The following is a 13051-nucleotide window of genomic DNA, read 5'->3' as shown; positions in this document are numbered from 1 at the left end:
GCCCCAGTGACATCCAGAAAAAACATTTTTTTTGCTTTGAATAAAAGACTTTGTAGAAGTATAATCTTTAAGATTTTCCAAATGTAATTAGAAATACGTCAAAGTTGTTCAAATTTTTCCAAGTACAAGTGATATTTAGGGTACAGGACTTATTCTTCAACTAGAAATGTAATACATTTAAGCAAATGCTATTTGAAAGAATAAACGAGTTTAAGATAAGAGAGCTTTGAAGAATAAAAAGCTGGAAGACTCACACTGTCTGATTTAAAGATATAACATAAAGCTGCCTAATCAAGACAGTAAGATATTGATGAAAGGAGAAACATAGAGATCAGTGGAACAGAAAACAGAGTCCAGAAAAAGATCCCCACATATATGGTTACTTGATTTTTGACATACATGCCAAGGTTATTCAGTGAAGGATAATATATTTAACAATATTAAATAAGTACTAGAACTGAATATCTATTTGTAAAAAATAAACCTTAACTCATACCTTAACCCATATGCAAAAATCAATAAAAAATGGATTACAGACTTAAATGTAAATTATAAAACAAAATTTCTAGAAAAAAAACATAGGAGAAAAATTTTGTAGGAGAAAATTTTTGTGACTTTGGCTTAGACAAAGATTTTTTGTAAAAGATAAAAAACAAGTCAGAAAAAAATTAATAAATCAGACCTCACTGAAATTTAAAAGTTTTGCTCTCTGAGAGGCACAATTAAGAAAAATGAAAATACAACACACAGATTGGGAGAAAATACAGGGATCAAAAATATTTGAAAAAAACTGCATCTATACTAAATATGTACAGGCTTTTTTTCTTGTCATTATTCCCTAAAAAATACAGTATAACTACTTACATAGCATTTACATTGTTAGGTATTATAAATCATCTAGAGATGCTTTAGGGTTGGCTGATTAGCTCAGTTGGTTAGAACATGCTGTTAATAAAACCAAGGTCAAGGGTTCAGATCCCCATACTGGCCAGCTGGCAAATAAAAAAATAATCTAGAAATGATTTAAGTATAGCAGAGGATATGCACAGGATACGCAAATACTGTATCATTTTTATATCAGGGACTTCAGCATTCACAGATTTTGATATCTGCAGGAGGTCCTGGAACCAGTCCCCACAAATACCAAGGGATGACTGTATTTGCAAAATACATATCTGACAAGATGAGGGAAGAAAAGAGGAAGTCCTTAAAACAGAACAAGGGTTATTAAATTTGGATCCAAAGACTGCTCTTAAAACAATGGTTTCCAAATTGAGGTGTGTGGGACAATCCATTCAGATGAAGTAAGGAAACATTACAAATTTTATTTCTACTTATTTTTCTCAATCTTTCAAAATTTCTATCTTTTAGGTATGTTTTAAAATGAAAAAAAGTGCTTATATATTTTATATAATTTTTAAATAAACATGTGGACCATACTAAAAAATGTTTTGAAGATGTGAGATTTATAATATTTTGTAAGCCACTTATTTACAGCCTGGCTACTCTAAGTATGGTCTGAGGACTAGCATCATCACCACTCAGATGCTTGTAGAAATGAGAACCTCAAACCACACCAGACCTTCTAAATCAAATATGCATTTTAACAAGATTCTCAAGTGATTATTCACAGTAGTGGTTCTCATATTTTAGTGTGCACCAGAATCAAATGTAGGGTTTGTTAAAATATAGACAGATTCTGGGAACCATTGCCAGAGATTTAAATTCAGTAGGTTTGGGGTAGGGCCCCAAAATTTCCATTTCTAACATTCTCAAGTAATGCTGATAATGCTGATCAGGGGAACTCACTTAGATAATCTATTCTAGAAGAATTATGAATGACTTCCGAGTTTCATAAAACTAAAATCTACTCCAAAGTTTGTGTATATATATTTTTTTCTACAGAGAAAAACCATGGTTTCATTAAATTCTCAAAAGAGACTGAGGTACATAAACTCAAGGGATACAATTTGACAGTCATCACAACCTCTTATTCCACAGACTAAGGTTTTCCTGTTTGATATGCATTCTACCGGCGATATGAGAAATGACTTTCAGGTGATGTATAAACAAACGTATTTTCCTTTCTTTTTAAAAAGCTTTTTAATATGGCAAATTTCAAACACATACAAAAGTAGAAAAAAATAGCATAATAAAAATCTATCAACCAATTTTATCCATATTCCTAGCATCTCATTATTTAAATCAAATCCCAAATACATAATTTTATTAAAAAATTATCTTAATATGTTTCTCTAAAAGATAAAAACTCTCTTTTTAAAACAGAACCACAACACCATAATCACACCTAAAAAAAATTAATATCTTAAGCTTATCAAATATCCAATGAGTGAATATATTCCCAATTGTTTCACAAATGTTCTTCACTGGTTTGTCAAATCAGAATCCAAATACGGTCTATCTACTGCAAGAAGCTGTTACAGGTCTTAAACCTGTTTTAATCTGTAAATTCCCATTCCATCTTTCTTTTTGTAACTTTTAATAGTTATGCATATACTTTAATATGCATTAAACACATACCACACATATGATTTCATAACCATTAAGTACTGCCTGAAACAGGGCTAAAGTAGGTATTTAAGCTGTAAAAAATGAGTTAAAAAATAGAATAAAAAAAATTTTTAAAAATAATTTTTTAAAAATGAGTTAAAAATATTAAGTAAGGGGCTGGCCTGGCGGCGCACTGCTGCAGTGCGCCGCTTGGGAGCGCGGCGGTGCTCCCGCCGAGGGTTCGGATCCCACATACAGACCGGTTCCCGCTCACTGGCTGAGCGAGGTGCGGGCGCAACGCCGAGGGTTGCGATCCCGTTGCCGGTCCCAGTCCGGTACGGGCGCGACACTGAGGGTTGTGATCCGTTGCCGGACACGAAAAAAGACAAAAAGGAAAAAAAAAAAAATATTAAGTAAATAATAATACTGGTAGATGTGACAAATTATCAATGTGGTCGCTAACAGAGACTAGTAAAACATCACTTCAGAAATATTACCAATATTTTAAAAACAGCCATTTCTAAACTTACTAAATCTGAATATACCTACTTTTACAAAGGTCAAGAAAGAGTTCCTCAATTCCTTTGTTCTGTTTGGCTGAAGTATGATAATGTTTTGCTCCCACAGATTCTGCATACCTTTAAAAATAAAAGTAATATTAGTGACTGATGTAAAACATTTTTCATGTTTCTGTAATGACTATTTAAAATTATTTACAGTAGCAATTTTAGTGATTTATTAATTTATCCAAGTTTATTAAAATTACATAGCTATTTAACCTCTCTATACATTGAACCAAATTTTAAATAACATAAATATAAGACTTGAAATTTTATAGATTAATTTGGAATCCAAATACTTTAAAAGTATTTTGTGTCTCACTCCCTATTTGATCATAGTAATTTTCTTTTACACCACTCTCGTATTTTTTACTGAATTCAAAAAGGGAAGTGAGAGTGAAATATCTTTAAATATCATCAAAAAGTCCAAAAATTATCAATGTAAACATGTTTCACTGAATCCAATAGCTCAATCTACATTAAGAGGTGTGAGTAATATCTAAACGGTACAGCGCACTGTACAAAGAGGAAGACTTCTACTGGAGAGTGATGGGGGTCAGGGGGACACAACACTTACGATTCTGCTTCTTGAATGGAAACATGTCTCTCCTTTTCCAAGTCTATTTTATTACCTAATTTGAAAAAAGTAAATACTAATCTTTAATATTGATTCATTCTTATAATAAAATTAAGCCAACTCTAAATATACAATTGCTATTCTAATTAATTGCAAATATAATACAAATCCCCATCAGACTTCAAATGTTTTAAAACTATGAAGTTAACCACTATGATGTGAGGGTTGACCATGACGGTCAAGGTGAATGCCTTACTCTCCCTCACATGCCTCAAAGCACATCCCTCTTCAATCTGCAGCCTCTGTGAGAGAAAATAACTTTTCCAAAGAGATGGGCACTATTCTTTGATTTAGGGTATACCAGGGACTAAGGTTCCCTAACATTTCTAGGGAAACATACAATTCTTAGCCACATGTAAATGGTCAAAAGTAAGAGCAAAAATTTTCTATAGTCTCCAATCCACTTACAGCCAGTAAATAACTAAATATGGTTATCTTTCATCATTTACTAAAATAGGCTAGCATCTTGGAGCCTAAGAGTATTCTGGTTTTCTGGCTGATATAAACTGGTTAAAGTAAGAATTAATATGTATGGATTTTAAACTATACCATCACCAAGGGGAAAAAACTATACTGTTTAAAAAAACACTTTTAGTGACTTATTAGAACTTAATATATGTATATCATACAGATTTAAAATTACTGAAAATAAGTTTAGCTCTCCTTAAGCAATGGAATCAGAAATTATGTTAAAAAGCCACTAGAACAAAAATAAAGAAACTGCAAAATGCAGATTCCTTATTCAATACAGGATAGAAATTAAGGTGAATTGACCAAACACAAAGACTGATAAAGGTAACGGAAACAACAGATAGGAGTAGGGAAAAATACCCTAAGGCAAGACATTTCTAACAAATACATTCATTTCTTCTATTATAACTTTCAGGGGGGGAAAAGAGAAACCTTACAAATAAGGTCATTTTTTTTTCTTGATACTTTATAGAGTCTAGAAGACAATTTCAGATAAAGCAAGCACTGGAAAGTACAAGACCAGAGTTTTTGTATATTGAAGATCTCAAATAATCTGAGTGCTGCAAGAAACTACTTGCCACCATAGCCTAAGGGTAAAAGGGAGGAAAGTAAATGATACTAAAGCTCAATGAGTACCAACAAATTCAATAATAAACCCTCTCTTCTTTGAACTGTCTTGCTATCTACCTCAGCAAGAAGTTCCATATTAGTTCTGATTTCCTACATTATATTCTATCAATAAAATTTTTAATTTGTTAAATATTACAGCCAATATATCTGACAGTAATCAGAAGAAAAGTTATTTTACTCTATAAAGAATGCAAAAAGCACCACCTGGTGGCCAATGGCTCCAACAAACAAGCCCAAGATTTCTGCCTCTAAAAAGGTAAAATAGAGACTTTTCTCCCCTATGGAGAGCAATGACAACTTTGTTCCAATTAATTAAACCCTATGAATTTTTTTTAGATCTTTAATGCCTTGTTTTCCAAATTCTACCAGAATCATCAACACCTATATAAGAGTGAGGGTAGGTAGAGACAATCACCTTAATGTTCATCTCAGATGAACATTTAGGAGAAATTATTTAAACAGTGCTTTATTATTTAATAATATTTTAGACTTGACTAATTTTGATAAATCAGGTCATTATTAAAATAGCTATTTTAATAACCTAATTATTACCTTAAATTTAACAAATTTTAAATCCCTCTACTAAATAACTACCACTTCTTTGGATAATCAGTGTTCACAATGGATTGACAGCACAATGTCACAAAAAACTGACTTGTTAATGTCTGACATCTTTCCAAACTCAAAAACCTTTTTTGTACTTATTTTCTTTCAAAAGCCAGACAGCTAAGAAAGTAAGGCTATGAGGCTCATGTCTTTTTCATTACTACTGTGCAGCTATGTAGGGAAATTTCTGATAGGCCTAAAACACTTAAAAACAAGGACAACCACCAAAGTAAGCACCTACTTGAAAGTATATTGCTATGAAGGTTAAAAAGCAACAAGGCTATCGAAGAGGGAGGGGAAAAGCCATCCTAAGAATAGGAAAAACTTTATCTTCTTTAAAGATACATATTTGAATTAAAAACATGGAAGGAATGTGCCCATCGCTAAGGGCAGATGGCATAATAGTGATAAAGAACTAGAATCATATTTTGTTTAGACTAGATAATCATGCGGCATAGTGGAAAGCAGCTTTCAAAAAGCTTTTAAATCTAAAAAAAATTGTATTTAAGTCCTGGTTCACTTCATAGCTATAAGATTTTGGGAAAATTACATTATCTCTTGAAGTCTCACTTTGTACAAATGTAGCTAGCAAACCTTGCAGGATTGATGTGTAAATAAGATATGAATATGCAAAAGGCCTAGCATATACAGGTGTAGAATCCCTTATCTGAAATGCCTGATCACAAGTGTTTCAAATTTTGAATTTTTTCAGATTTTGGAATAACTGCAGAATACTGTACATTCAACCGGCTGAGCATCCCTAACCCAAAAACCCAATATCCAAAATGCTCCAATGAGCACTTCCTTTGAGCATCTTGTTGGTGCTCAGAAAGTTTTGGATTTTGGGGCATTTTGGATTTCACATTTTTTAGGTCAGGGCTGCTCAACCTGTAGCAAGTATATGCTCAGTAAAGAGTAAATTATTATTATTATTATTATTTTTTAAAAAGATGACCGATAAGGGGATCTTAACCCTTGACTTGGTGTTGACAGCACCATGCTCTCCCAATTGACCTAACCGGCCATCCTATATAGGGATCCAAACCCGTGGCTTTGGTGTTATCAGCAACACACTCTCCCAAATGAGCCACGGGCCAGCCCTAAGAGTAAATTATTAATATCAGCAATATTCATCATAGTGAATGATTAAATGGAAAATCAGTATTGTTATGAAAGAATTAAAGACCATGATAGTAACACACTCTACCACCACCCTGCTGACTTCATCTAGCTAACTTAGGTTTATCGAATACTTACTAGGAAATCTTCTTTTATCCACCCCCCTACCCCACAAAATCTAGTTAGGCTTGCTTTTGTGTTTTCACAACATTTCGTACTTCCCCTTACATGGCATTTATCGTAATATATCATAGTGGCTTGTTTCTCTCTCTCTCTCTCTTTACACAATAAGCTCTGGGAGAATAAGGCCCATATCTATTTTGTACATAAGTATACATTTTTTCACTACAGTACCCAAATCCTGGCACATAGCAAACAATATACAGTACTGACTAAGAATATGGGCTTTAAGCGGCAGGCAGACCTGAGTTAAAATTTGAGTCTACTTCTAACTATTTTGGGAAGTATCAAGCTCTCTAACCCAATTTCCTCATCTGTAAAATAGAAATGGTCTTCCTACAGAGTTGTCAGGAGACTTAAATGAAATAATAAATGTGTGGTTCTTAGAACAGTGCCTGGTACTCAATAAATGGTAACTATGATTAATAATAAATATTTGCTTAATAAACATACAAATGATAAGGACAGACTAGATACAGAACACTAGCAAGTAGAACAACCAGAGTCAAGAGTGCCAATCAATGAATTAATGACAATCTAGAAGAAAAAGCCTCTGCTAGTAAAGTATGGGGGTTCTTGACAACTGGTTAACACATGGTTACTAGTGGCTTAAATAAGGACATAGGAGATTAAGTATTCAATTTACACATAAAAAAAGCTAGTAAATTATGTATCAGACATAAAGATTCAAAAACATGTAACAAGTTGAAATTCCTACACTTAGGTTTAAATAACTTAATCACATAAGAACAAGCTGGGGAAAACCTCACTAAACAGCAATATTTATTAAAAAAGGACTTCAGGTTTTTGTTAACTATAATCTATATAAAAGAGACAATGAGTTGACATGGCTGGTAAAAAGCTTGTGCAATCTTGATAAAAGGACAGTGTGAGGATTAGAAAAAAAAGAGGGTCTGTAAGTATACACTGGCTCAACAACATGTGGATTCTAGTGTTTATTTCAAGTGTAGGAGACACACTGATATCACTGGAATAAACCCAGGAGAAAATAACCAGGATGATGAGAATGTCTAGAAGGTAAGCCAAATGAAAAACAGTTGAAAAATCCAGAGAATATAAGAAAGGAATAAAACACTTGTCAAATGTCTATCTCTATGCAAAATGTTTTCCAAATCGTTATATGAAGGTACTTCAAAAAGTTCGTGGAAAGATTTGTATTATCTTTTAACTCTATTTTTCCACAAGCTTTTTGAAGTACTCTCATATAATCTTCACCAAAATCCTATGAAATAGTATTATTATTTCAAAGTTGGTAATAAAACAGAAGAGAGAATAAACACTGAACTACTACAGAGAACAAAATAAAAATCAAGAAGTGAGAAAATAATGTAAATGTCTGTGGAATATTCACAGAAAAAGGATTAGACAGCAAAGAGAATAAAATAAACTATATCAACATACAACAACACAGAGGAATCTTGTAAGCCTAATGTAAAGCCAAAGAAGCCAGATGCTAAAGAGTTCGCATTATATGACCCCATTTGTATAAAACTTAAATCAAAATTAATTCATGAAGCGAAAAGTCAGCATAGTGTTAGGGGGGGGAGGGTGATGGTGAGGTTTGGAAGACAATTGTATAGTGTTTGGATGAGAAAGAAAAACAAATGGGCCTTCTAGGGTACTGTGCACATTTTCTGAAATTTTCATTTTGTGAAAATTATGTTGTTACTAAAGATTTGTACAGTTTTCTGAACAAATATTTTCAACAAAAAGTTCACTTTAAAAAATCAGGGCCGGCCCGGTGGCGCACTGCTACAGTGCACCGCTTGGGAAGCGCGGCGGTGCTCCCGCCGAGGGTTCGGATCCCACATACAGACCGGTTCCCGCTCACTGGCTGAGCGAGGTGCGGGTGCAGTGCCGAGGGTTGCGATCCCGTTGCTGGTCCCGGTCCGGTACGGGCGCGACACTGAGGGTTGCGATCCGTTGCCGGACACGAAAAAAGACAAAAAGGAAAAAATAAATAAATAAAAATAAAAAAATAAAAAATAAAAAATCAAACCAAGGTCAAGTGTTCGGATCTCCATACCACCAGCCGTCAAAAAAAAGAGTAAGAGAAGGTTACAGGGAGTATGATTTCAGCTAAACATGAAGAAAAATCCATCAAAATTAGTAAAAAATGTAGTAGCCTTTCTGATAAGAACAAAGAGTCACCTTAAGTCTTCAAACAACAGTAACTTGATTATCTAAAAGAGATTCTTGCATTGTGTCAGACTAGATAGGTTGTTCCCAAACACCAGTGTATATATAGGCTGAATCAGAATTATAGCAAGTGCCTGGCACAAAGGAGTCACTTAAAAATATTTGTGGAAAGGGGCCGGCCCGGTGGCGCACTGGAGAGTGCGCCACTTAAGTGCGCCACTTGGGAGCGCGGCGGCGCTCCCGCCGAGGTTTCGGATCCCATGTGGAGACCAGTTCCTGCTCACTGGCTGAGCGCGGTGCAGGCGCAACACCGAGGGTTGCGATCCCGTTACCGGTCAGTAAAAAAAAGACAAAAAGGAAAAAAAATATATATATATTTGTGGAAAGAAGGAAGATAGGGTAAAAAGAGGGAATTGATTAATTCCTAGTCCCATACATACAGATTCTGATTTAGCATATCTGGAATAAGGTCTGGAGAACTTTCAGGCATTTTTCTAAAGTTCTCCGGGTTATTTATCCTAATGATAACCAAGTTTAGGAACAATGATAATGGGCTCTCAAAATTATTCCAACTCTGAATTCCAATTAAAATTTCATGTCATACTTGCCAATAGAAGAGAATGGGAACTTTTTTTTTTGTCTTTTTTCGTGTCCGGCAACGGATCGCAACCCTCAGTGTCGCGCCCGTACCGGACCGGGACCAGCAACGGGATCGCAACCCTCGGTGTCGCGCCCGCACCTCGCTCAGCCAGTGAGCGGGAACCGGTCTGTATGTGGGATCCGAACCCTCGGCGGGAGCGCCGCTGCGCTCCCAAGCGGCGCACGGTAGCAGTGCGCCACCGGGCCGGCCCGAGAATGGGAGCTTTTAATACATCATACAATCATTAATACATTAAACGAGAAATATTTGACCCTACTTGAGGTAGTAAGCTACCAGATCCAATATTTGTAAACCTTTTATGAACATGAAGAACATATATACAGTTTAAATAAACTATTCATAAGCTTTTTTAACCCAGCTAATTTTTTTTTAAATGTTACTTGTGACCTTGGTCAAGTAAACAAGCTACTGAGGTTTCTTTGACTTTGTGTATATGTCAGTAATTTCTCTTTTCAGAAAGATGACCAAAATTAAACCTTCAGTACGTACATACTGTGGCCACTTCCACTCCTAGTAAATCCCATATACCACACAAAGCCATGCAAAATTCAGTAATGTCTAGCTGCAGGTTTGGCCCCAAACTCCTATGCGGTCTACTACTCCAGTGTTCTAGTCTGAAATATTCTGTCACAATACCTACCATCTAGAGTAAAAAGCAGAGTAAACAGTCTCATTGGCCTCTTCCCTGAGATGTGCACTCTGATCCAGGACTGTAAAGTACCAATCTAATGGTGACGAGATGCATGAAATGCAAACTCCAGTTAAAAATAAAAAATTCTTAGGGCCAGTCCGTGGCTCACTTGGGAGAGTATGTGCTGATAACACCAAGGCCACGGATTTGGATCCCTATATAGGGATGGCCAGTTAGCTCACTTGGGAGAGCGTGGTGCTGACAACTCCAACTCAAGGATTAACATCACCTTATTGGTCATCTTTAAAAAAAATAAAATAAAAATAAAAAATTCTTAAGACTAAAAACAAAACTTCTCCATGCTGACCATTCCATTCTTTCATTTCCTCAAATACCATCTTTGTCCTCCACTTAAACTTTTCTGTTTTCTCTCAGGTCATTCTTCCTATTATCAGCCATGCAGAAAGGAAGAGAAAACAGCACGAGGGGCTATACATCATAAGGATTAATATCATAAGCACAGGAGTTGGAATGACTTAAATTCAAATCCCATCTCTGACAGCCGCCTGATATTGGGCAAGTTATTAAGTATCTCCAGGACTCAGCCTCCTCTACAAAGCCCTCATAGAGTTTATGAGGACTACATGAGATAATGTCTGTTGTGTGCATAGCAAAATGTCCTGCATACTTTTATTGCTCAATAATTGTTATATCATAGAATAATCTACAGAAAAAGAGAACCAAAAAGAAATTCCAGAAGTCCGAAAGTTCTAGAGTTTATTTATCTAAGAATATTCTTCCACCCTATGATCACGATCTACTTGTATCCTTGCAGTCAAAGTTGTATTTGACTCGAAAATGTGTATAGTTAAATGTATAGGATAAGAACACTGGCTTAGGGCCGGCCCCGTGGTGCACTAGGGAGAGTGTGGCGCTGGGAGCGCAGTGACGCTCCTGCCACGGGTTTGGATCCTATATAGGAATGGCCGGTGCGCTCACTGGCTGAGCGTGGTGCGGGCGACACCACACCAAGGGTTGCGGTCCCCTTACCGGTCACGAAAAAGACAAAAAAAAAAAAAAAGAACACTGGCTTAAGTCATTGGCTTTAATTTTATTTTAAAGGTGTTCCCAAACTCTTTTTTCCTGAACAAAATCTTATGGTAGAAAAGTTAAGGTCAAATTAAAGTAAGGCTGGGGAACTTAAAGCCTCATGTGTTTAGCTTCCCATGTGCTGCTCTCCAAGGCATTCCTTGAACTACAGAGTTTGAATCTTCTGGACAATCACTGCCAAATCCTAAATTATTCTAAGATATTAAACATTAAAATGCTGTTCTTCCCTTCCATGTACCTTTTAAAATAAGAATTACGTGTTTACTATGTCTTTAATAAAACATTAAGGAAACATTTTAGAAAAAACATTTTCTAAAAGAGTAATGTTGCTTACCAACTATACATAAACAGATTTCATTTCCCAACATTTTCCGTAATTCTTTGACCCAGTTTTTTACCTGTGTATAGAAAAGAGCAAATATTAAAACAAATTCTGTTAGAACTACTACTATTACAACATCCAAAAATTCAGCATTGTCAAAATACCTCAGAATTTTGTCTAGCAGCTCATATACTTAGTCGTTACTAGGAATGATTCACTGAAGGATCATTTATTGCCAGATTATATTGCAAACCACATACATACAATATAAAATGGAAAGATCTTTCTCTATATCCATATGAGTATATACAGAAGCACCTCTAATTACAAATTTTCATAAATCTTTCACAGATCCAAGCTATTTGCCAAAACAAAAGCATGTCAACTCCAGCCTCTGATAATAGATGCTTATATATAAGTCAATTTGGACTTAGGAACACATGAGCTTAAAATAGTCTTTTGTATCCTAATTGGTTCCTAAATAGAGGGCATAGGAGTATCTGTGTCATATACCTAAAGAAAAAAAAAATGTACACAGGCACCAAAAAAGAGTAGCAAAATAAATTTTCATCAGTGTATGACAGGGATTTTCAACTTGGCACTAGGCTCAGGTAATTCTTTGTGCAATGTATGATGTTTAGCAGCATCCCTGGCCTTGTACCCACTAGACACCAGTAGCACCTTCCAATTGTGATAATCAAAGATGTCTCCGAACATTGCCATCCCCAAAAGAGAACCACTGGTGTACAATGACTCCAGTAACAAACTGATTTTACACTATGGATAAAGCATAGCAGTAAGCACAGTTGGGAGTAAACTGAAACTAAGTAAATTAATCTTTTGAACTCATGATATTAAATATGTTGATTATAATAAAATAGCAGGATAAAGAACAAACCTGGACACCTATTTTCATTTTTTGTGATGGAATTTAATCTGTATGCAATTAAATCACACACAACTTATATTCCTTCCTATAAAAAATACACACACATCTATAAATTGCAAAAATTACATTAGATATGTGGTAAGCACTTACTGTGCATTTGGTCCTACAGTATAAATGTAACAGTTCCACACTCCTATTCTCTGCAAGAATGCAGGGGAACTGTCTTTAGTAAACTCAAAACCCTTATAAAAGCAAAGGTAATTATCATCACCCCTTATCTTTAAAACAGCACTGAACCACAGCTTTCTGAGTACAGCCCTATCTTTTTGTTTCATTCACGTATATATACATCTTCAAAGTTTATTTCTTACTTGATTTCACATAAGAAAAATTAGACAGTATTGGTATAAAATGTACATCTGCATCACCTCAAAAGAAACATGCCAGAATCCAATTATATATTACTCTACTCCCTCTACATACAGTATCACAAGCTACTAATCTAACCATTCTTTATAAATTTGTTATTCATCTCCAATTAGAGCCGCCCCCCCCCCCCCCAAA

At 35.2% G+C, this 13051-nt stretch overlaps 1 protein-coding gene across 1 annotated transcript in view; it reads right to left on the bottom strand.

The window, feature by feature from the left end:
* Positions 1-13051, bottom strand: part of RAB21 (RAB21, member RAS oncogene family) — a 29528-nt gene that overhangs the window by 1110 nt on the left and 15367 nt on the right. Inside the window, exons 4-6 of the mRNA XM_008590579.1 lie at positions 11611-11674; positions 3649-3703; positions 3061-3149 (exon numbers count right to left, since the gene is read on the bottom strand). Coding sequence (XP_008588801.1) covers positions 3061-3149; positions 3649-3703; positions 11611-11674 — 208 coding nt within the window. The remainder of the gene's footprint in view (positions 1-3060; positions 3150-3648; positions 3704-11610; positions 11675-13051) is intronic.

This window comes from Galeopterus variegatus, unplaced genomic scaffold (assembly GCF_000696425.1).
Source record: "Galeopterus variegatus unplaced genomic scaffold, G_variegatus-3.0.2 Scaffold6211, whole genome shotgun sequence".
NCBI classification, from domain to species: domain Eukaryota; kingdom Metazoa; phylum Chordata; class Mammalia; order Dermoptera; family Cynocephalidae; genus Galeopterus; species Galeopterus variegatus.
This window is presented reverse-complemented; position numbering and strand designations above follow the sequence as displayed.